This window comes from Hemicordylus capensis, chromosome 5 (assembly GCF_027244095.1).
Source record: "Hemicordylus capensis ecotype Gifberg chromosome 5, rHemCap1.1.pri, whole genome shotgun sequence".
NCBI classification, from domain to species: domain Eukaryota; kingdom Metazoa; phylum Chordata; class Lepidosauria; order Squamata; family Cordylidae; genus Hemicordylus; species Hemicordylus capensis.
This window is the reverse complement of record NC_069661.1, coordinates 39,560,740-39,584,990: the sequence shown is the minus strand read 5'-3', so window position 1 is coordinate 39,584,990 and position 24,251 is coordinate 39,560,740. Positions and strand designations below refer to the sequence as shown.

General features: G+C 43.4%; 1 protein-coding gene across 3 annotated transcripts in view; it reads right to left on the bottom strand.

The window, feature by feature from the left end:
- Nucleotides 1–403: 403 nt before the first annotated feature.
- ALPK1 (alpha kinase 1) overlaps nt 404–24,251 on the bottom strand; it is a 97,908-nt gene continuing 74,060 nt past the window's right edge. For all 3 annotated transcript variants that reach the window (XM_053257131.1, XM_053257130.1, XM_053257132.1), the window contains exons 6-14: nt 22,743–22,829; nt 19,612–19,688; nt 18,847–18,942; nt 16,571–16,675; nt 12,954–15,099; nt 8,962–9,115; nt 7,719–7,881; nt 7,072–7,258; nt 404–3,008 (exon numbers count right to left, since the gene is read on the bottom strand). In XM_053257131.1, the coding sequence (XP_053113106.1) occupies nt 2,809–3,008; nt 7,072–7,258; nt 7,719–7,881; nt 8,962–9,115; nt 12,954–15,099; nt 16,571–16,675; nt 18,847–18,942; nt 19,612–19,688; nt 22,743–22,829 (3,215 nt within the window). In that variant the 3' untranslated portion in view covers nt 404–2,808. The remainder of the gene's footprint in view (nt 3,009–7,071; nt 7,259–7,718; nt 7,882–8,961; nt 9,116–12,953; nt 15,100–16,570; nt 16,676–18,846; nt 18,943–19,611; nt 19,689–22,742; nt 22,830–24,251) is intronic.

The window sequence follows — 24,251 nt, the reverse complement described above, 5'->3', positions numbered from 1 at the left end:
CAGCAGATTTAACCCAGCCTTTGTCTCAATGCAAGTTCACGTGAGGGGAAGAAAAATATCGAATCATCCTCTTTCTTGCTTTCATCCACAAAGGCTGTTCCTTTAAACTTAAACTGTTCCTTTAGGAGCTCAATCGTTGCCACCACACCTACTTTTTAACAGAGTTTAATCCCCATCTTGTGTGGGCAAAATTCCAGGGAACTCTCCTCTTTACCAATGGAAAAGTACAAAAAAACCCTTCCACGTGCAGCCTACACGTGATGAAAAAACTTAGCAGAGTTGCTGAACAATCAAACTTGAGCAATCAAACTTGAGCAATCAAACTTGAGACGTGTGTTGCACCAGAGCAAGCCCTTTCCCCAGCCCCCACTCTCCTGAGTTAAAAATCCACTCAAGAGGCTGGTTAAGATTTTCAAAGAACAGAAAAAGAAAAGGGAAATTTATTCAAAATGCTACAGTTTCCGTCTGAGACTTTCTCAGCTTTTAGTTACAGGTAAAAGAAACAGTAGTTGCAAGAATACTGCAAAAAAACACCCTCAGATGATATAGGGGTGGCACATTTTAAAAATCATGGTTATCCAGTTGCAAAGAACATAAATGTAATAAAATACAAAAAGCACCTTTGAGAGTTTACCGAGGCTTTTGTAATGCCCTAGTTGCATTACTGATAGACAAACTCAGTACAATATCAGGAAAATGCAGACCAAAAGAAAGATAAGTTTCTGACGCAAACTAACTAGCAAACTGTTCCCTAGATTAAATCTCTCTCCGAAGCCAAAACCCTGGCTTCCTTCCTGAACTCACAAAATCCATGGTAGAGACTTCAAGCCTCTGAAGTCCTAACTTCTCAGGATTGCAGTCCTTCTTGTTGCAGCCATTTGCCTGGTCAAAGTCCTGTTGCCAGCACCGCCTGGCTCCAACTGAGAACAAAGAAAGTCTTCTCTTCCTGCCGCAAGGCCCTCTAGGTCCAGCCCACCGTGTGCTGAGTGGCTGATCCCTAGAGGTCACTGCCTGTCAGTCAAGACAGGGTTCACTTCTGAACTGGGGTTCATCAGGGTTCACTTCTGGTTCCTCTTTAGGGGAGGACAGGGCTGCTCACTACAATAGCCAAGTATGTACAATTAAAATGCTGGCTCACAAACCAATGTGAAATACCTAGGTATTTTTAGTGCAGGCAGGGCTGCAGAGTGTAGGTTACCTCTCAGGTATTTAGACTGGACCACTGCCCATCAATGCCCACTGTCATTTTTCAATTCCTAGTCTGAAATGATCTTAAGGGAAGAACTATTTCTGCATAATAGAACAGCATGGCTCACAATGTACTTGCTGGGATCCAAAAGGCTGCTCTCCTACTTGCATATGCCAAAGGGGTTTTTGCCATCATGTTGCTTGAACAGCAGCCCCCTATTCTACTGGACAAAATGCTTTGGAACTTGAGACAATTGTTCAAGGAATTTACAATATGGGGGTCATTGTTCAGTGACGTTAAAATTCCTACTGGGCATGCCTAAGACTTTTGGTATATCTAATATCTATCTTTGGATCCTAGCCTATGTTTATACAAAGTGAACTGAGACAAGAAGCACTGGTGCAATGGGAAAAGCACTGGTCTTGCACCAATGCTTCTGAAGAGTGTGTGTGAATTTCAACCACTTCTCCTTCCCCAGGAAGTGCTCAGTGTCACCTGAAAACGTGTCCCTGCAGGTTGTGTGACTCTCTGGGACATATTCTCGGGTGAGAAAGAGCATTTCCTGGGGAAGGGGAGGTGGTTTAATTTTGCCCCCACCACTGAGCCAGCAGAGGAGTGGAGTGAATTGAACAGTTCAGAAGCACCAGTGCTTCTCCCACTGCACTGGTGCTTCGTTAGTCAGGATCTCAGCCTGTGGCTGCCATAATGCATGATCCTAATTGTAGTGGTGGGACTTGAGGTGCTGCTGCTGCAGACCCAGAAGCAGCAACACCGCGGTAGAGAACCAGTGTTTGTGCTTCCAGCATTACTGTATGTATCCCTTGCGGTAACAGTTGGCTCTCTACAGTGCCACTGCTACTTCTGGATCTGCAGCAGTGGCACCGCAAATTTCACCTCACACCTCATGTCAGCTAGTATGCTGAAGGGCTATGGTTGTGCAAAATCAATCAATACTAAAGAGGTATCTGTGCTTCTCTTTGGTCTGTATGTACCTTGTATTGATCCAAAATTATCCTGATCTGACATCTTGAGAGGTGTCAATCATGTACCATGTGTAATGAAAAGACTAACAATTTCTTTTAATGTGCCTGAAACTCGCACTGGAATTGCAGTGTGCCCTGCTGCTAATGAGCATTGTTTAACATGCCACACCATGCACTTTGGGAAAGAACCGTATTCAGTTCAAATTATATAATATAATGCCAATAATTTGGCTGTTGAATTTTGATTTTAATATGCCAGGGGTTCTCAACCTTGGGTCCCCAGATATTGTTGGACTACAATGCCCATTATCCCCAGCCAAAATTACCAAAAGGATGATGGGAGTTGCAGTCCAACAACATTGGGGGACCCAAGGTAGGGAATCCCTGTATCTGTGAATTACCAATAGTTGATTCTCCCCCACCCCCGCCATCGAAAAACACAGCATTTGACTCTCTGCCTGAGGATACAGCTTCTCCTACCAAAAATGGTGGAGGCTGGCATTGTTAAAAATATGAAAAAGTGAGACATTAGGGCATCCATAAAGTGCTTTGGTTGGATATCATGATGCAGATGTGGAAAACATAAAAGTGAATTCAAGTATCTCTTGAGGGAAAGACCTTCATCTTTATCCAACGTCAGTTTGGGTTCTCTACAAGAGGTCTTGTTAAGGAAAGACGACGGCAGATTTCATTGCATTCTGTGTGCTGGTTGTTGAAGAAATAATAAATCCCTTTCTTCCCAAAGTTTGTCAGGCATGATGCTTCTTTCTGGGAGAGAGAATGGATCTGGGGGTCGGTTAGGTAGATGAGACCTTTTCCATTACCAGTTACCCAACCTGTATAAAAGAAAAAAGTTAGTTTTTTTAAAAAAAGACACAAAGATCTACTGAATGCTAGGAATTATTCATTTCAGAATCAATGCAAATAACAGTAGAAATAAGGCAAAATAGTTGCATTTCAAGGTCTTACTGAAAAAGCTAGTTATACTTGATTGGGCAAGAGAAGCAGAAGTTCGCAAATTCCCCCTACACATTTGCAGTGTCTGTTGTGTTGTTGCAAACAGCTAGCAAATCAATTTGTTGCAACTTGGATGTAACCAAGCTGCTTGCAAAAATGCAACTAGGAAGCATATACTGGCTGAACAAGAAAGCACCAGTGCATTGAGAGAGCAGTCTAACAGAACTTCCCAACTAACTGCACTGTTGCAGCAGGGAAGTGGCAGTTTTTGAAGTGGCAGTCCCTTGCCCAGGAAGCTCTATGTGCCATCTGAAAATATGTCTGCAAGGGCTGTGCAACCTTCAGGGACATATTTTCAGATGGCACAGAGGGCTTCCTGGAAAAAGGGAAGGCATCAAAAATTGCCACTTCCATGCTGCACCAGTGCAGTTGGGGAGTTCTGTTAGGTTACTCTCTCAATGCATTGGTGCATCCTTGCTTTGTATGTCAGCCATGGGCTCCAATGCAACAATGAATGAATGAATGTCTGCATCAGCTGAATAAAGCTGGAATCCCACAAGCTGTTTAGAGGTTAAGGGGATTAGAGTGTTGGACTAGGACTGGGAAGACCCAAGTTCGAATTCCCATTCAACCATGAAACTCACTGGGTGACTCTGGGCCAGTCGTGTATCTCTCAGCCTAACCTACTTCACAGGGTTGTTGTGAGGATAAGCATAACCATGTACACCACTCTGAGCTCCTCAAAAGAAAAGCTGCATATAAATGTAAAAATGAATGAATGAATAAATGAATGAATCCAGTCTCCCTGCTCCTGAACATTTGATGGGGGCTTCCATTTTTTTTTTAAAAACTAACCTATATATCTGCTGCCCTGGTTGCTGGAGTGGGCCATGAAGTAACATGAGCAGTAGCTGAGTGCAATTCTCCATTAGGTGAGGGAGATGTTGCTGTTCTCTCCTGCTACTGTAAATATATAAATGTGGGCTTTCTCTGTGGCTGGCCCGGGGTTTTGGAATATGCTCCCTGCTGAAATAAGAGCATCTCCTTCTCTGTTTGTTTTCAGGAAGACCCTCAAGACTCACCTGTTCTCACAGGCTTTTAATTAGAATTAATTTTAATAATTTGTTTTAATAATTGTTTTATGTTACTGTTTTTATTTCTGTTTTTATGCTACTGTTTTAATTGTTTTGTATTTTGATCTGTGTAAATATTGTGTTAAATTTTGTACACCACCTAGAGATGTACATATTGGGTGGCATAAAAATATGATAGATAGATAGATAAATGCGCTAACCCTGTAAAGGGTGAATCTTTGACCAGTTAACAGGGTGATATGTGTAGAGAAGCCTGCTTCTGAATCTATATAGTTCCTGTTTGGAATGGGAAGAATATTTCGGTGACATCTGAGAAAGTCAGAGTTCTTGGATTTAAGCTAATCCAGAGAACAGCAGAAGATGTTGTGGATATACCATGCCACCTGCACCAACCTTGGGGTCATGAATATATAGAATATCCAGGGGTTCTCAAAATGGGGTCCCCAGATGTTGTTGGACTACAACTTCCATCATCCCCAGTCAACAAGACCTTTGGCCATGATGGTGCGGAATGATGGGAGTTGAAGACCAACAACATCTGGGGCTTTTGAGAACCCCTGTAATGCCCCATTACTGGATGTGTTCTTTGTTCCGCTGTGCAATAGGCTTTTCCACATCTAGCACTGTGTTTTCACAAGGAAATGAAAGTTTAAGGAGATAGATTTGAAGTACTGAAGTAACTTGGATTTAAGACTGTTCAGCTATCATGAACAGCTAGGCACTTTGATGGCATTTGTAGGTGTTTTTTTGTTATGCCTATCTCACAAGAAACTGCCAAGTCACATAGTGTAACTAGTTTGAAGCTAAGTCATTACACTCTACTGGGCTGAGGTTTGATGCGCAAGTCATCTATAAAGTCCAATGATCTAAAGAAAGAATGCAATGGAAGTGTATAGGAAGGAACATTGTCTACCCTGCCTGGCAACAGCAATCCAAGATTACAGGCAGGAATCTCTCCAACCCTACCTGGAGATTCCAGGGAGTGAACTTGGGCCCCTCTGCATGCAATCTTAGCAGGTAACCTCTGCTAATTTGGCAAAGAAGCACCTTTTAACATGGTGATTCTCTTTTATCTAGCAGTGGGAGAGTAACTGGTGCTATCCACCCCCAGCACAGTACCTGCAGTGATGGTTGCTGCTGTCTATCTTATGTTTCTTTTTAGATTGTGAGCCCTTTGGGGACAGGGATCCATCTTATTTATTTATTATTTCTGTGTGTAAACCGCCCTGAGTCACTTTTGGAATGGCAGTATAGAAAATGAATCATCATCATCATCATCATCCTCACTGGGGGATAATTACAAAAAGCAGCTTTACTGGGAACAGCCTATATTCTGCGACGATATCTATAACAACTGACAATAAAATTCAGCCATCCCAGGTCCTTTGGCAGGACTCGATGTCTGGATAAAACAAACCAGTCAATAACACCTTTCTGACTGTGTCAACAAGAAATAATAATACAAAGATCTACAAACTGAAATTGAAAGGCTGTGGGAGAAAAAGACCAAAATAATCCCAGTGGTCATTGGCGCCCTGGGTGCAGTTCCAAAAGACCTTGAAGAGCACCTCAACACCATAGGGGCCACAGAAATCACCATCAGCCAATTACAAAAAGCAGCTTTACTGGGAACAGCCTATATTCTGTGACGATATCTATAACAATTGACAATAAAATTCAGCCATCCCAGGTCCTTGGGAAGGACTTGATGTCTGGATAAAACAAACCAGTCAATAACACCTGTCCGACTGTGTAAACAAGAAATAATAATAAAAACAAATAGCAAGTGCCACCTCTGTAAAGAAGCAGATGAAACAGCGGACCACCTAACCATCTGTTGTAAAAAGATCACACAGAGTGACTACAAGCAAAGGCGTGACAAGGTAGCAGCAATGATACACAGGAACATCTGCAAAAAATACAAGCTAAAAATTGGTGAGACCACAAAATTGAAAAAGTTGTAGAAAATGAAGATGTAAAAATATTATAGGACTTCTGACTACGAACAGACAAAGATCTGCCACACGATACACTACATATAACTGTAGTCGAGAAGAAAGAAAGAAAAGTCAAAATAATCGACACAGCAATACCAGGTGACAGCAGAATAGGAGAAAAAGAAACAGGAAAAATAACAAAATACAAAGATCTACAAATTGAAATTGAAAGGCTGTGGCAGAAGAAGACCAAAATAATCCCAGTAGTAATCGGCGCCCTAGATGGAATTCCAAGACATCTTGAAGAACACCTCAACACCATAGGGGCCACAGAAACCACCATCAGCCAATTACAAAAAACAACTTTACTGGAAACAGCCTACATTTTGCGGTGATACCTATAACAACAACAATATTGACAACAAAATTCTGGCATCTGAGGTCCTTGGGAAGGACTCGATGTCTGGATAAAACAAACCAGTCAATAACACCTGTTTGACTGTGCAAACAAGAAATAATAATAATAATAATCTTGTAGATGCTCTTCCACTGAGATGCCTCAGTGCCTAAAAGAAATGTCTTACAGTGCTCACATGTAGTTTCCCACCCAAATACAAACCAAGAAGGACTCTGATTAGCAAAAGTAATAATTCATGCTTGTTACCACAATACCAGCTCTTTTATTCAGTGTTAGAGATTAGTTGACCCAAACTAAATCACATATTATTATGCTTCAGATTGCAATTTCATTTTCCCAGTGATTTTCTGCATTTTTAACTTGAGTTCTGAACATTCATGCCCCAGAGAAGACTTTTTTAAAGCCTGAAAGAAAAATATTTTAAACAACTCATTCATCCAATACAATATGTCACAATAAAGCATTTCACTATTTCATGCCTAGTAGTACAAACCTTGTAAATCAACCACCACATCTGTGCCTTTGGAAAACTCATAGCAGAAATGGCCATAAGCAAGTCCATACTCTGTAGCTTTGTACTCTGATTTTACTACTTTGGTGTTATTGGACAACTTCACAAACTCTCCGAGAATATAAGGCTCCACGCTTATACATCCTTTTATAGATTTGCCTTCTAGGACCTGGGGAACAAAAGAGGATTTTGGTGTGAACAGCACTGCAATCTATACTTTGCCTATTGCTTTGTTAGGACAGTGGCTGACATGACGCGCAGCAATATGTCAGTGTAAAAAGGCTTGCGGATCCACAGGGATCCTCCAGCATCCCTGCTGTGAGGTATTTCAGCTTCTCTCTCCTCCCTCTAAAATTCCACTTGCAGGAATCCTTTCCTGAAGATCACGCAGCCCCCAGGAACATATTCCAGCAAGTGAAAGGGCTTTTGAAGGGATGGAAAGAAGCAAAAACCACTCTCTCCTCCCTCTGCATTCCTGCTAGACTGCACAATACTCTGGGGGCTCCCTGTGGACCCTTCTTCATATGCCAACCTATTGCTGTAGATAATATCAGCCACCATTTGTCCCTCATCTTCTGCTTGCTTGTTTAATCAGCTGAATCCCTTGTAACCTTCTGTTAGTTCCTTACCAAGAGTACCACTGATGGGATGTAAAAGATTTGTGTTTGTATTTGTTGCTCATACAGCCTTTTGTTGAATTCTGTCACATAGTATTGGGCTGTCATTTGCCGCTCTACATCACTGAAATGGTGAATAAGGCCTTTCTCATCTTTATACTCTTTCCCAACATACCTGTCCAAGACAGAAAGCACACCACAAATAATTATCATGTATTTTTTGGAGCTGCCATTTCCCCCGCCAGAAGCCTCCTTGGAAAAATACTAATTGTGACACAGCATTGGGCCAGTTTGGGTGATAGTTTCAACGTGTGATTAGATTCTTCTACATGTGTACAAATAATGATCTGAATTAAAAAAAACATATACACTCATGATTTAAATACTAGATATAATGTAGGATTCAAAATGCGGGGTAGTCACCTTCATGTGATTAAATGATTGCTTTTTGGGGTGGTCTACAAAGTGATAGATAGATAGATAGATAGATAGATAGATAGATAGATAGATAGATAGATAGATAAAAGAGCTGGACATTCCTCCTCCTCAATTGTTGGTTGTGAGGACTAGCTTAATGCGTTTAGGACTGCAGCTTCAAAAGTGCTTGCTTTTAGCTACATCATGCCCTTTTGCAACATTATACACATTAATGAAAAAGCCAGTTAGAATAGCTCGGTGTCAGCCAGCCTACAAAAAGAAAGAAAAAGCTGTGCCTTGGTGGGCTAAGTAAGGAAGGCTCCACTCTGGAGCTGCTGTGCCACCACTGAGAAAACCTTGTACCAGTTTCACTGCATGCAAACATATGCATGATAGCTCATCCCAGAGAACTCATGTGACTCTACTACAAACCCAGCCTGTCTCTGTGTCAAGCGGCATAACGATGATGAAGGCGGCCCCAGGATGAGATTGGGGCAGCCTCCATTGCTGCCACTGCCGCCGCCACTGCCCACCACTCACTCACTGCTTGCCTGCTTTGATTTATTATTTGTTTAATAATGATTGCTGCTTGCACATTGCTCAGGCCATACTACTGGGCCCCATGCCTGGCAGTGGTGGCTTGGTGACATTGGGTGTCCAGGAGCGCCAAGACAAAAGGAGATCACGGGGAAGAGGGTGTGGGATGAGCCTGTGGTGGCCCCGGAAGTCCCACAGGCACCAGTGGCCCATGGATATATGTTCACCCCCATGCTCCATTATAGCTACGCCTCTCTGTGTCCTTGAGCTGATTAAAGGTTCACTCTAGTTTGAGCAATACCTTCCCAGGGTCTCTTCTTGGTGCAGAAAGTGTATCCAGAAAGCATTCCTTTGTCTGCCTTTCTTTGCCACATTTAGGTAGTCTCCAATGTATACTGCTGTTTCCTGGGCTGTCCACAACCCAGATTTCTTAGAGAATTTCAAAAGTAGGGCAGCTGGAAAAAAAGACAAATTAAGTGACAACTTCTTCAACAAAGTTGTTCCATGCCATTAACCAAGAATGCAATGGCAGAGTTAACATATTTTACTTGTTAGTATCCAGGCAGTATCATAAGAATGTAAGAACAGCCCTGCTGGATCAGGCCTAAGGCCCATCCAGTCCAGCATCCTGTTTCACACAGTGGCCCACCAGATGCCTTTGAGAAGCCCACAGGAAAGAGCTGAGGGCATGCCCTCTCTCTTGCTGTTGCTCCCCTGCAACTGGTATTGAGCGGCATTGTGCCTCTGAGGCTGGAGGTGGCCTGTAGCCAACAGGCTAATAGCCATCAATAGACCTGTCCTCTGTGAATTTGTCTAAGCCACTTTTAAAGCCATCCAAGCTGGCGGCCATCACCACATCCTGTGGCAAAGAATTCCATAGATTAATTATATTGAAATTAATGTGAAAGTAAAAAATACATGTGAAAAGGTCCTTCAATTTGTTGGTCCTAAAATTCCTGGCCTTCAGTTTTAGGGGATGACCCTGATTCTAGTGTTGTGAGAGAGGGAGAAAAATGTCTCTTTGTCCTCTATCCAGAACCTTTCCCAGACAGAATCAGGGGGATATGGCATTTTGTTTTCCCAGCCTGGTTCACAAGAAGCAGCATTCATGACTGCAGTGTAGTATTGCAGTGAGTAACCTATAAACAGAAATGGCAAGGCAAGATGATTTATTTTGGGACTGCTGAAAGGGAAAGTTTTCATCACAGATACTTAGCACTAGCTTATTGATGTGGGCTGCAGCCTGCAGCTAGATTTTTTTGGCAGATCCTGCCACTGCTGCCACTAGCCTCTAGCTTCCACTGCTGCCACTTGCCCACTCACTTCCCTCCTTCTGCAGCTTCCTGCAATCCTTCCTGTTGCCACCAGCAGTAAAGGGCATGCAAGCTAAAGATGTTACTGTCTGCTGTTCATTGTTGGGGAGTGATGTCATTAGTTCTCATTGACATTAGCAAAGGATCAGCACGCAGGCTAATAATGTCACCGCCTGCCATGTGTCCACTTCTAGTGCAGGACTGCTCAACTTAGGCCCCCCCCGATGTTTTTGGACTACAGCTCCCACAATCCCCAGCCACAGTGGCCAATAGCCAGGGATTATGGGAGTTGTAGGCCAATATCTGCAGGAGGGCCAAAGTTGAGCAGCCCTGTAGTGTGTGGCACACCATGGTCTATCATTTTGTCCAAACACAGAAAACTATGGTGTGCACCAACCGTAATTTTCCGCACTCGGATAAAATGGCAAACCATAGATTGGAGGCTAATCTAAGCTTCTAAATTAGACCATAGATTAGAGCCGGGATTCTCAACGTTGGGTACCCAGATGTTATTGGACTACAACTCCCATACTCCCCAACCAAAGGCCACTGGGGCTGGGGATTATGGGAGTTGAAGTCCAATATCATTTGGAGAACCAACGTTGAGAATACCTGGACTAGAGGCTAATCTAATCGACTCTGCAAACAGAAAGCTAATAGTACAGCAGGGGGGAAGGTTTCATTCCGAGCCTTCGCCTGCTGTGCTGGTTTTCTATTTGCAAGAAGTTTCTAACGTAGGGAGCACAGAAAAACATGGAACATTACAAGCATAGAAGCAGGTAGTTCATTAGCCTAAAATTGGCTGTGGCTTATTCTTGTAAGGAAAAACCAATGGTTTCTTGTTACACCTGGAAGAGTTCTGAACTGTATTTAAAAAAAATAAGACTGAAAATCTCCAACATTCTAATAGCTCACTTGAGTTCTAAATAAAAAGGCTAGCGGCAAAGAATGCCTAAGGTATCTGGGGCTGGAGATGCAACTCAGTGGCAGAGCACCTGTTTTGATTGATTGATTGATTGATTGTTAGGTTTTTGTATCACCTTTCATTAAAACAATCTCAAGGCAGTTAAGGCATGTGTGGAAAGGCCCCAGGTTCAACTGCTGGCATTGCCAAGTAGGGTTGGGAAAGACCCCATCTGAAAGCCTAGCGAGCCAGTGCCAGTCAGAGCAGACAGTACTGAGCGGGGTGGACCAATGGCCTGACTTGGTATAAGGCAGCTTCATGTGTGCAAGGCAATCTGGTTCTGGAGGAAGAAAATGCAAATGGCACCCCCTCTCCCACCATGCTGAGCAGGGGGCTCAGCATGCTGGCAAAGATTCAGTAATTAACTAAGCCTTGGTCCACATATTCAAGAGACTGAGATGGCAGAATGGACTGCACTGCTTCAGTTTGCAGAAGCGGGGAGAGGGGCTCTACTTTTGAATGCTCCTCTGTGCACAAAACTCTCTGAAAACAGAAAACTAGTGGGGGGAAGGTTCCATTCTGAGCCTTCGCCTGCTGTGCTGGTTTTCTATTTGCAAGAAGTTTCTAACATAGGGGAGCACAGAAAAACACAATCCCCTCACCTGTGGCCTGTGCTCTTACAGACCATTCTACTGCCTCAATAACTGATCACTTTATTCTGTTGCACGTGTAAACGAAAGCCTCAATCAGACATTATATTTAAGGACGGTGTACTTGAGTACATCGTCCAAAGCAGGAATGGAAATCCTGCTCCACTGCTGCTGTCCAACATTCCCCTCAATCCCCGTCCCACGATGCTCACACTTACAATCTTTGAAGTGGCAAAGGCTGTAAGTGTGATAGCAGGTGCTTCTGTAATCAAGAGATGTGGGTGCCCACGTCTCCTGATCACAGAAGTACCTGCCAAAATGCTGTAAGTGTGGGAAGGGAAGGAGGGGCAAACGATGGACAGTGGCAGTGGGACAGAACTTCTGTTCCTGCTTTGGACGATGTAATCGAGTACACTGTCCTTAAATACAATGTCTGAATGAGGCTTAAGCCTCAGATTAAAGTACTTCTAGGCAGCAGCACAGCACTCCTTTCCACTGGAAACGGAAGTGATTTAAAGTGATGCTGTGGCAGCCACATTGCGACACTGTTGGAGCTGTATTTTAAGTCGTACAGCAGCCGCGCTGAGTTCCTGCTGCCAACTGCTCATCTTGTTGGCCACGGAGACTCACTTCTGAGCAAACAGACATAGGACTGCACATAACTGGCAATTTTCTATTTTTTAATGGTATGCTATAACCTCCAACTCTGTCTAACAGTAATACCAGCCCTGTTCAACAGGATCTTCAGGGTGGCTTTGCATGTTACAAAGAAGCCAGAGTAATGTTCTCTTTTTCTGCTCTGGCTGCAACGTGCCGAAGGCAAATTCCTGCATTACCTCATAGAGAGATGTGTGTGCTCCAGTATAGGTCACAGTATAGTTCACCGTATAGCTCTCACAAATTGGCATAAAAGCAGAAGAATGTACTTCCTCCTCCCCCACCACGGTAAATGGTAGAGAATACAGGAGAACCCAGTGATTCGTGGGGTTCCATTTGGGGTTTGGGGAGTGAATCCGCAAATAATGGGGCATTAAAGTGAATGCAAATTGGGGGGTTAGGTTCCTGCACTGCCTCAAATTGGACAAAATGGGCCAAATAAAGTGCCCTACCATGTTCCACTGCCTGCAAGGAGTCTGAAAATTACTCTAACCCCTCCAAGAGTAAAAAACCGACGAAAACTGCTTTAAAAAAGAAAGAAAGAAATGAGCCATAAAAAAGCTCCTGAAGTCAAAAAGGCAGCCAGAAATAACCTCCAAGGTCATTTCCGGCCACCCCTGACCCACAGATATGTAAGTTTTACCCTTTTTTTGCTGGTGGGTTTTTTTTTTTTTTTTTTTGCATATACCGAGGTCGGGTGTACAGGTGCTGGACCTGTGATTAATAAAGTTCTCCTGTATCATAGCACATTTTAGAACACTCTACTTACAGTGGGCTTTGCGAAGTAGGGTTGGCTTAAAGAGCCCCGTATTTTTCAGTCTCTCCACCAGCCAGCTATGCTCTACACCTGCCAAAAACCTCTCATAGTCATCATCGCTCAGAATGCGAGCTTGTAGAACTTGCTCCTCAGTCTTAATGAGAGAAGTGAAAGAACTCCCACTGGAGCTCAGAAATGAAGAGTTCTCCAGTTCAGAAAAGCTACTGGAGAAATAGGGTGATTTGTACCATGATTTCAGAGAAGAACTTGAGCTCTGGCTGCACAGTATGTTCCTTAGCTTATCACCTTCATCTCCTTCGGTGGTAGCACAATCACTAGATTGATTGGCTAATGGCTTATGCTTCCACGATGGAGAATGTGTGGCCTCAGCCCTGTGACTTGGCTGATCCTGTACCATGCTCATGTCTGGAGGGTTATCGCCTGATTTCCTTCCACTACCAGATGCAAACTCCCAGTCATCTTCTGTATCTGCTTGGAGGTCAACTTCAGGCATTTCAGAGGAGCCCCCTCCAGACATCATCGTGCTTGATTTATTAATCCAGTTCTGCACAAAGCGGTCACGTTCTGGTCGTAGCACACGGTTTATGGGTGCCATCATATCACCAGGCAGCTTTGGATTCATTTGTGCATCTTCAGCAGTGTCTAAGGTTTCTCCTTCCGGGTCAACCAACAGCCAATGTTCTCTAAACATGGGTTCTAAAGCTCGGTTGCAGTTTTTGGGGTCTTTTGTGTTTACCTTCTCAGTGCTCTGCTGATTATTGTTGGACATGGCACTGTTCTTGTTGCTGTCCTTGGTTTTTGAATCTGAAGAAGATATAATCATTCCAAATGAATCTTGTTTAGAAGAGGAATAAGGTACATAAGAAGAGGGACCCTTTATATCACTCAAAGTATCAGAACTGTTCTTGCAGCTGGTGTTACTGGCTTCTCTGAGTGACTGCTCATCTTCACATTCTGTTTTCTCCAAATGTTCTTGTCTGAAATTTGGGTCTGATTCTGTTCGTTTATTAGTCAGGTTTACGTTGTTATGGAACAGAGGACCTGTACAGCCACTTTGAGTCTCCTGGACAGAGAGATTACAAATTTTGGAAGCCAGCAAACTGACATTGTGCCCTTGAATATTTTCTTCAGCATCTTCAGTCAATGCAGCAGAGTGATCTGGCTCCTTATCTGCAGAGCTGTTTGTTTTCTGTTTTTTTTCTTGGGGCAGTTCATTTTCATTACAGCCAATCTCTTCCCAACTAGTAAGGGAACTTGATTTGGACACTTTGCTCCAAGATCTCAGTGAACTCGAAATTCCACTCCTGCTTTGAGATCTGCTTGAAATGCTATCGGCATTGCTTTGACCTCCTACCGAAGGCTCACTCTCTGTGTCTTCATCAAGGGAGATATCCACTGCAGGAACACGAGACAATTTCTTTCGCATTTGGCCCTTAAGACCCTCTTGACTTCTCCTTGCCTTTTGTGAAACCGAGGTCCTTGCAGTGCCTTTTCCATGGTGTCCTTTTTCTTCAGTAGTGCACACTGTGTCCATATTTCTGGTTTCAGTTTTCAAAGCAGTTATACAAGCCCCTGTTTTGCCTTCTCCGTGACTCATTGTACGGCTTTTGCAAGTGCTTTCAAAAACGTTAGAGACTGCTGCATGATGCTGGGAATACATGGCAAGGACTTTCTCAAAGCTTAATTCACCATTCACAATCTGCTTTTTGACACTCGCTTTGTAGCTGTCTGGAATGTAAGCCTTGGCATCTGAATTAGGGAAACTCTGCACTTGCAATGGCTCCTTAACAGACATGACCAGGCACATGATCTCCTTGGCGAGCAAATCTTTGTCTTGCTTTTCAGCATGTGAGGAATGGCTATAAGCATACAACTTCTCCAAGGCTTCCTGGCACACCTTGATCACCTGGCTAAGCCTTTCGCTTTCCCCATAGAGCCGCTGGTGCACTTTGGTGAGGCAGAAAGCTGCCTTGACAAAACTGTGGAGTTCCTGTTTGCTGTTGACTGGCTCCTCATTCTTCTTAGTAAGGAGACCAATTTCAAAGGACTCCTTCGCTTCAGACAAATAGAACTGTTTTTCCCCTGAAGGGCACGCACTGGAGTAGCTATAAGACAGCAGACACATCCCACGGATATTCTGTAAAACAGGTACAATTGCATTAATAAGGGGTTTCAGATTCATGCATCTAACATCTCTAAGTGAAATTTAGATACTTTGAAGACTACTGAAATGTGAACTCTCATCATCAGAAAAACCTAAATTTCCCAAATATTCCTCTCCATTTTGTCAGCTACATTTGACTTAGACACTGTGTAGACCGAAGGGACACTGGCATTTTCAACAATTTTCAGACTTGTTATGGAATATCTAGTACTGATATCATCCATGTTAAAATGGTGTACTGGCTAACTAGATTCCCAGAGGTCTAGTACAGAACCTTTCAAATCAATGTGACAAAGCAAACTATCTCAGGGGTTGAGGGGACTGATCTCTTTATGGTGTCAGGCACAATTGAGGCAGGAAGAGACAACCGTAATCTCAAAACCTATACTATGAAACCCTGGGACACGGAACTATGAAGAACATTTTGTTGCCTTGCAAACCTCAGTGAGGTTCCATGTGATGAAGGAAGTTTCTCCCCCTGTATCTACCAGTGCAATTCCTGAGCCAGGAAAAGAGAGCAGGAATTTCACAGTTGAAGTTGCATGGAGCTGCACAGCTGCATGGTGCAAATGTGAAATTCCTGTACTCTTCTCTTGGCTTGGAAGAAAGGTGGATGGGCAGTGGAGAGAGAAACCTCAGGGTGGAGAAGCAGATCTGGTACTGGCGGGAGGGAGAGAAGCAAAGCTACTCCTGTTGCTTCCTCAGTAGGTAGCAAGTGGGTACACAGCAGCAGAGCAGTGTCCCAGGCACTGGGTAGCAAAGGCAAGGCCAGGTTGCTGCCACTGATGCTACAGCTACTGATACGCCACACTCTTGCCTCTGTCCTGGGGATAGGAATGTTAAGTGTTGTATGGCGCTTTCACCTGAGATTGGAAGAGTAGCAGTTCAAAAACATTAAGGAGCTCTAATGTGGAGCCAGTCTAATACTGGCTGACATTCAGAGTAAGGCTGCACCCCTGCAGTGAGAGAGCAGCCTAACAGCAGCTCAACCCTCAGGGACATATTTTTGTGTGGTGCAGAAGGCTTCCTGCCACTTTCCTGGCAGTTAGTGCCATTAGTTGGGAAGTTCTGTTAGTCCCCTGCTAACTGAGCAGAGAGGCCCCTTTTTAAAGTAGTGATTCTCTTTATTGAGAAGGGGGAGAGCAACTGGCCCTATCAGCCCCAGCACTGCAGCCCTCCAGTGGCTGTTGCTGGTGTCTATCTAATGTTTCTTTTCAGATTGTGAGCCCTTTGGGGACAGGGATCTATATTTCTCTCTCTCTCTCTCTCTCTCTCTCTCTCTCTCTATCTCTCTCTCTCTCTCTCTGTAAACCGCTTTGGGAACTTTTGTTGGAAAGCAGTATATAAATATACGTCGTCGTCGTCGTAGCGTAGTAGCAGGCTGCTCTCTTGCTGTACCAGTGCATCCTTGCTCTGTATGTCAGCCACTGAATATTGCACTTACCGCTGCTGTGAGCACAAACAGAGGCGTGAACTGGCTGAAGGCTGCGGCCAGTTTGCAGGCTTCAGCAGCAGATAGTAAACGATGGTCAAACTCTTTTAGCAGGTTCTGTTGAAACATCAAGAAGAAACAAGCTTTAGACAAGTTAGGACAAAAAAGCAAGATTATAAACAAACAAACAAACAAACAAACAAACAAACAAACAAATGGACTTTTTATGAAACCCCAGTCATCTCCACTCTCACCTAGATTCAAACAATTTATAAAAGCCAATCAAAACTGTTTTTCAAATTGATTTTTTTTAAAAATCAGTCTCATCTATAAATGTTGCTGCCAGTTCTCTACAGCAGGGATCCTCAACGTTGGGCCCTCAGATGTTCTTGGACTTCAACTCCATGGTGTGATGAAACCATGACACTGTTCCCAGTGTCATGAGCCCCTGGTGGCGCAGTGGTAAAACTGCCACCCTGTAACCAGAAGGTTACAAGTTCGATCCTGACCAGGGGCTCAGGGTTGACTCAGGCTTCCATCCTTCCGAGGTCGGTAAAATGAGTACCCAGAATGTTGGGGGCAATATGCTAAAATCATTGTAAACTGCTTAGAGAGCTCCGGCTATAGAGCGGTATATAAATGTAAGTGCTATTGCTATTGCTATTGCTACAGCACCAACAGGAACATGCTGGTAAACCCTGCCATGCCCATGGGCTACACCCACCGTTCTCCATGTATACAGTGTATACAATATGCAGAGACAAAGGCTGTACTTAGCAAGCGATCCTCACCAACACTGCAAACATCCAGCATTCTCAACCACGGAGGACACAAGAGGCTGCCTTATACAAATGTAAAATGTAGAGCCAGGTCTTATGATCAGTGAGACCTGGTTCTTGAGAGTGTTGGGGAGAGCGGGCTAAGCTCGCTCTCCCTGCACATGAGCGGGGAGGGAGCCCTGGGCGGCCGGAATGGCTGCTCACATGATTGCTGGCTCCGTGATGGAGCTGGAGGGGGCTGGGGAGTTTGGAGGCCGTGCGGTCCCCAGAAGCTCCAGTATGCCCTGTGCGAGCGTGCAGGGTATACTGGGGAGACCCCCGGGGCTGGGAGGTGGCTTTTCGCCTCCCCTCCAGGGGTCTACTTGCGAGTAGCCACGGCCTGGAGCCATGCCATGGCAACTCACAATCAGATAGCACAGGTTTGCAGAGTGCTCGCTCCACAAACCTGGGCAAAGGGGAGGGGTACTTGAGCGGGTTACTCGCTCTAGAACCACCGGGCTCGCAGCTGAGCCCAGTGGCTCTCATGATCAGCAAAAATCGGGCTAGGCTCTCCTAGCCCGATTTTTGCTGATCGTGAGAATAGCCTCGTAAGTTAATAGAAGGTATATATCTTATACTGGCAGTGGATCTTCAAGGTTTCAAGAAAAAAAGTTAACAGAAATCCAAACCTTAGGTTTGGTGGAGACTAACAGTAGCATACAATTGCCACTGAAGAAGACCTGATACAGTCAAAACGCATCTGGCAACAATACAGGAGAGATCAGATGCTGGCAAGATCACGATATGATGCATCATCTTCCAACTAAAGCACAATACTGGGAACATTTATGCACACTTCTCCCATTTGATGGTCTTCCCAGGGATTGCACCTGGGACCTCCTGGATGCAGAGCAAATGCTCTTGCACTGAGCTATGGCCCCATCCCCGAAGGAGGATATCTTACAGCAGACAGCGCTCACATGTAGTCACATGTCCAAAGGCAAACCAGGGTGAACCATACTTAGCAAAGGGAACAATTCTTGCTTGTCCGCCTCAAGACCAGCTCCCCAAGTATAGCATTTGTCTTTGCAGATAAACGCTGTATCTGTGGATAGCAGGGAAGAGTGGTTAAGGAACATGTTAGTGTGAGAGGAGCAGGGCTTGCTGGAATGCTCATGTTGGAACTTGATTGGATACAGTGTGCATAGATACAGTGTGGGTGGATATTGTGGGCATGGATACAGTGTGCACGGTTTAATATCAGCTGAACAGGGCTATAGACAAAACATTAGAATTAAATGAGATCCAATTATGTTCTCACGTCAGTGGACTGGTCCATATGATGTGAAAAGTACACGTTCTTTTCCCATAATTTTGAGAGACTCTGACCAACAAATGACACAATATTTGGCCTTTACTTTGCCCACCTTGTTTCTGCTCTTGAAATGTGAACTTCAGGTGATGCTTTCAGGCATCCTGAAGTTAGCTAAATTAGTTTCACCTAAGTACCTCCAATACAAGAATAGTTACCAGGTCAATGAGAGAGTTGTTTTTAAATGTGTTGTAATCATTTTCACTCATGGATACAAAGATGTTGGCTAAAATGCCCAATGATGTAGCAATCCCCTGCAAGAGAAACACACAAAAGTTTATTTTTCTGTTCTCTGTTTTAGAGTACTTCCAATTTGCATAATGTATTATATGGTGCAAGAACAGAAACTCAGTCTGCAGTTGTTTGCACACGGTTTGGCTTGTTAGCAGGGCAAGTAGCTAGAGCTTCTCCAGTGGCTGGGGAAGAACTCCAGAATGCTCCTTGATGACAGGGGCAGAGCTTCCTTGCAACTGCAGTAGATCCACTAGTGAAGAAGGACTTCAGTCTGTCCCTTGCCCCACCACTCCCAACCCCAATCTCTCTAGAGCCCAGAGGTTATGTAGCAAGGCATTCCTCCTCTTCATGAGGGATAAAGAGAAATGTGGGAAACATGACCTAGATCAGGGATCCTCAACGTTGGGGTCCCAGATGTTCTTGGACTTCAACTCCCATAATCCCCAGGCCCAGGGGCCTTTGGCTGGGGATTATGGGAGTTGAAGTCCAAGAACATCTGGGGGCCTAACGTTGAGGATCCCTGACCAAATGAACAAACCAAATTCTGCAGACCAGTAAACAGTATAGAATATTCTGGATTGCTCAGTCTCTAAAGTATGATCGTTATGTACACCGCCCAGGGATGCACATGTCAGGCAGTAGATAAAAATCATTAAATAAATAAATACATAAATAAATAAATGCATCACCTTTTTATCTGGCTGTGGCAGTGTGAAATAACCCAAAATCGAGGCCAAGGTCAGCTCTGCTGCTTCATACCACATTCCTGAAACACAGCAAGAGTGGTCAACAGTCCAGCAGGTCATTTTGAAGCATCAGAATTTGTACATGCATCTTTAATATACCTTCAGTTTCCTGATCTGGTTCAGAGATTTAGAGAATACATTATGACTTCACAATTTCCCAACATAGGCACAGTAAATATGTATTTATTTTTATTTGCTTCCATGATGCTTCTCCTTTAAAAAAAAGATTTGCTACTGATAGATCCTGAGGCCAGTACAAAAGAGATGATAATGATAGAAGTGGTGTTTTCCATGATGTAACTGTAGCTATTGTTTATTTTATTTATTTATTTATTACATTTTATATCCCGTTCTTCCTCCAAGGAGCCCAAAGCGATGTACTGCATACTTAAATTTCTCCTCACAACAACTCTGTGAAGTAGGTTAGGCTGAGAGAGAAGTGACTGGCCCAGAGTCAACTAGCAAGTATCATGGCTGAATGGGGATTTGAACTCGGGTCTCCCCGGTCCTAGTCCAGCACTCTAACCACTATACCACGCTAGCTCTCATATATAATCATGTGATTATATATTTGTTTGACATTGTCATCACTGATTCATCATCATTTCCCAGATGGCCCATTAAGGGTGTGTACAAAGCAACACTCTTCACATGACTGGCTACAGAAGATCACTCAAGGGGCTAATGCAATGTGCGTTGTATCCTGTGCTGTGCCACTGTGTGCTCTCCACTTTCCAGAATCTGGTGTGGAATTTGGCATCCTTCTGAGAATCTGAGCTCTCTCTCTCTCTCTCTCTCTCTCTCTCTCTCTCTCATTTTCTTTTAAGAAGATGTCTATGGAGCAGACTTTTGAGAATACCATGGACAGCCAGGAAAACAAAAACATGGATCATAGAACAAATCAATCCAGAATTTTCATTCGAGGCACAAATGACCAGGCTCAAACTATCATACTTTGGACACATTATGCGAAAACCCAGCTTCCTTGATGAAAGAGAAGAAGAGGACCAGCAGCAAGGTGGATGGACTTGATTATGACAACGATGAATGCACCACTGAGAGACCTTAAAGGCCAAGTTGAAGACAGATCATCCTGGAGAGAATCTATCTATGTGGTAGCTAAGAGTCGACATCGACATGACGGCACTTAATCAATCAATCACTCAAAAGTCCTCATATTACTGAAGGAAGGAAATATCTCAAAATTATGTGAGACGACAAAGCTCAGAAACCCGATGGAATGTCCATGATCAATGAGGGGCATGTCAATCTCCTGGGCATCTCTATAATTGTCTCCAGGGCATTATTCACACAGGGCTTTTAGCTTGCATCTCTTCCAGAATGGAGGGTGTGTGTTCACATATCGGCCAGATTTACTTTGAAGTCTGAATTCCCTGCGAGCTATTGGGGAACACTTCACACACGATACAGGTTTTTCCTTGTGCATTAGAGTGTAGCCCGATTTATATCCAGAGTAAAAAACCCCACTTTTTGTGTTGGGGTTTTTTTGGGCAACTTTACCTCATGGTAAAGCCTGCTGTGTGAAAAATGCCCTGTAGTATGAAGTATTCCTTGTATCCTCGATTCATACTACAGCAGCATAGCCTAGTGGTTAGATGTTGGACTAGGATTGGAAAGACCTGCGTTTGAATCCCCATTCAACCATGAAACTCACTGGGTAACTCTGGCCCAGTCAGTTGTTGTGAGGATAAACATAAGCATGTCTGAGCTCCTTGGAAGAAGAGTGGGATATAAATGTAACAAACAAACAAAATAATAATAATAATAATAATAATAATAATAATAATAATAATAATAATGCTACAACTCCATCAAACAGTAGAGGAGGAGAAAAGAGGCCTTGAAGAATATATAAGGACAGTGAAGAAGATGCACTTAAAATGGTCAATAATGAGAAACTATTAAACACCAAATGAAATAAAGCAGGCCTACAAGAACAAATCAAGTACCAAGCAGAAAAATGGAAAAATTAGCCACTGCAAGGTCAATATTTGCACAATATAACTGGAAAGTCAAATATCACCAAGACCTGGCAGTGACTTAAGAATGGCAACTTGAAGAAAGAAACAGAGGGTTTAATACTGGCTGCGCAAGAACAGGCACTAAGAACAAATGCAATAAGAGCAAAAGTAGAAAAGTCTACAACAAATAGCAAGTGCCGCCTTTGTAAAGAAGCAGATGAAACAGTGGACCACCTAATCAGCTGTTGTAAAAAGATTGCACAGACTGACTACAAACAAAGGCATGACAAGGTAGCAGCAATGATACACTGGTACATCTGCAAACACATACAAGCTAAAAATTGGTGGGACCACAAAATTGAAAAAGTTGTAGAAAATGAAGATGCAAAAATATTATGGGACTTCCGAATACAAACAGAAAAAGATCTGCCACACAATACACCAGATAGAACTGTAGTCGAGAAGAAAGAAAAACAAGTCAAAATAATCGACATAGCAATACCAGGGGATAGCAGAATAAAAGAAAAAGAAACAGGAAAAATAACAAAATACAAAGATCTACAAATTGAAATTGAAAGGCTGTGGCAGAAGAAGACCAAAATAATCCCAGTAGTAATTGGCGCCCTAGGTGCAATTCCAAAATATCTTGAAAAGCATCTCAGCACCATAGGGGCCACAGAAATCACCATCAGCCAATTACAAAACGCAACTTTACTGGGAACAGCCTATATTTTGTGAGGATATCTATAACAATAACAACAATATTGATAATAAAATTCAGCCATCCCAGGTCCTTGGGAAGGACTCGATGTCTGGATAAAACAAACCAGTCAATAACACCTGTCTGACTGTGTAAATAAGAAATAATAATAATAATACTGCCAGCCACCTAACACCAATCTCCATGCCATTTTCTCACTCCATTCTCATCCTTTCTTGTCCTGTACAGCCTTGATCAAATTGCTTCCTATGTATAAACCAATCAGGCATATCTCTAAACATGTGCAAAATGAATTACAAAGCCTATCTGAGTTCTATCAGCTGAAACCACACAATGTGAAGTCACAGCATGAACCCAGGAAGGAATCTTACCCAGCTTCTGTAGGATCTGTCCTCTGATCTGTATACAGACAGACTGAACAAGGATCCTATCGCTTTCCTTAGCGTACTTCCACACACCTGAAAAAAAAAAGAATGAAAAGAGCAGTTCAATACAGCTCAGTGCTTAGACAAAGTAGAGAGGGCGAAAGGTGAGATCAAAAGTAGCTGAACTGAAGTCAGCTGGCCTTGAACAGCTTTTTGAGGAAGCCAACTGATAACTGGTGGGTTTGGAGATAATCAGGATAATAGGCTTTAGATATGGAGTTATTGTGAATGCTCAGTGGTGCATAAAAAACAAATAATGATGCACCAAAATGTACATGAATAAAATGTATTTTTGCAATTAGTTCCCCATTATGAGTTATATACAGCTATGACCAAACTAAACATTTAATAATAGTAATGGTCCCTGAACTGCTGACTCCCCCCCCCGCCCGAAGCAGCATGTCTCCCAATCTGGACTGAGACCATGGTAGGGGAATGTGGGGTGGGGCTTAATTTAGCCCTGCCAGGGTTTTAATCCAGATCAGGTCACCCATCTGGATTAAAAAGTCTCTTTTGGAGACTTTTTACAGTCTCCAAAAGTAATGCATAGGAGACTGCTTCTATGTGACAGGCATGTTCACTGCTTCTACAGCATATGCTAGTGGGGTTTTAAGCGTTGCGGAAGCAGTGAGCATGGCTGTTGCTTAGACAGGTGGCTCGCTGTCTAGTATGTGAGCCAGTGAATGTACCGTTGATCTCCTGTGAGTCAAAACGCAGGAACAGACTGCACACTACATAAAATGCATCATTATGCTTAAGTCTGTCAGTGTCCCTTTTAAAGCAAAAAGCAGCTATGGGCCCCTGACCTGGATAGGGACCATGGCACATGTGGAAGGAGCACAATTTCTTCTTGTGTGTTTTCCCATCAGGAATCGCTCCTTAACCGCTAGAGACCAGACTGGAGAAGCCAAGGCTGCCAGACTTAGACACATCTTTGAATGGCCCATTCAATCTAACATGTCGTTGGACCCTCTGTTATCAAACATGACATTCCTATGTGTCACAAAATAAGCACTAGACAAACCCAAAACGTGGGCTTATTGGTCACTTTATTGGTCACTTTGCACTGAGTGCAAAACTTGTAATTCATGAAAGGGACTCAGGAGTTATATTAAACCATTTCTTTAATTAATCAGTATTTTTTTGCAATTGAAATTCTTAATGTTAGGCATTATCTAGCAAGCTGGGTTTAGATGTGTCACAGGAACCTAGCTAGGCTGCAGACCAGTGCAAAAATTAGACTGATTACATCTCGGTGACTTCAGTGGGGTTTAAACAGCCTCTCTATGAAGAGAATTGCAGTCTTAGGCTCCCTTCACACAAGCCATGAAGCACGGCATCTGATTCAGGGATATGCATATGAATAGTGTGACCACACAGACAGGCTTGGTTGCATGGGTCTTTCACAAAGAACTGGCTGATTTCATGGGGAAGACCTACATAAGCACACTTTAA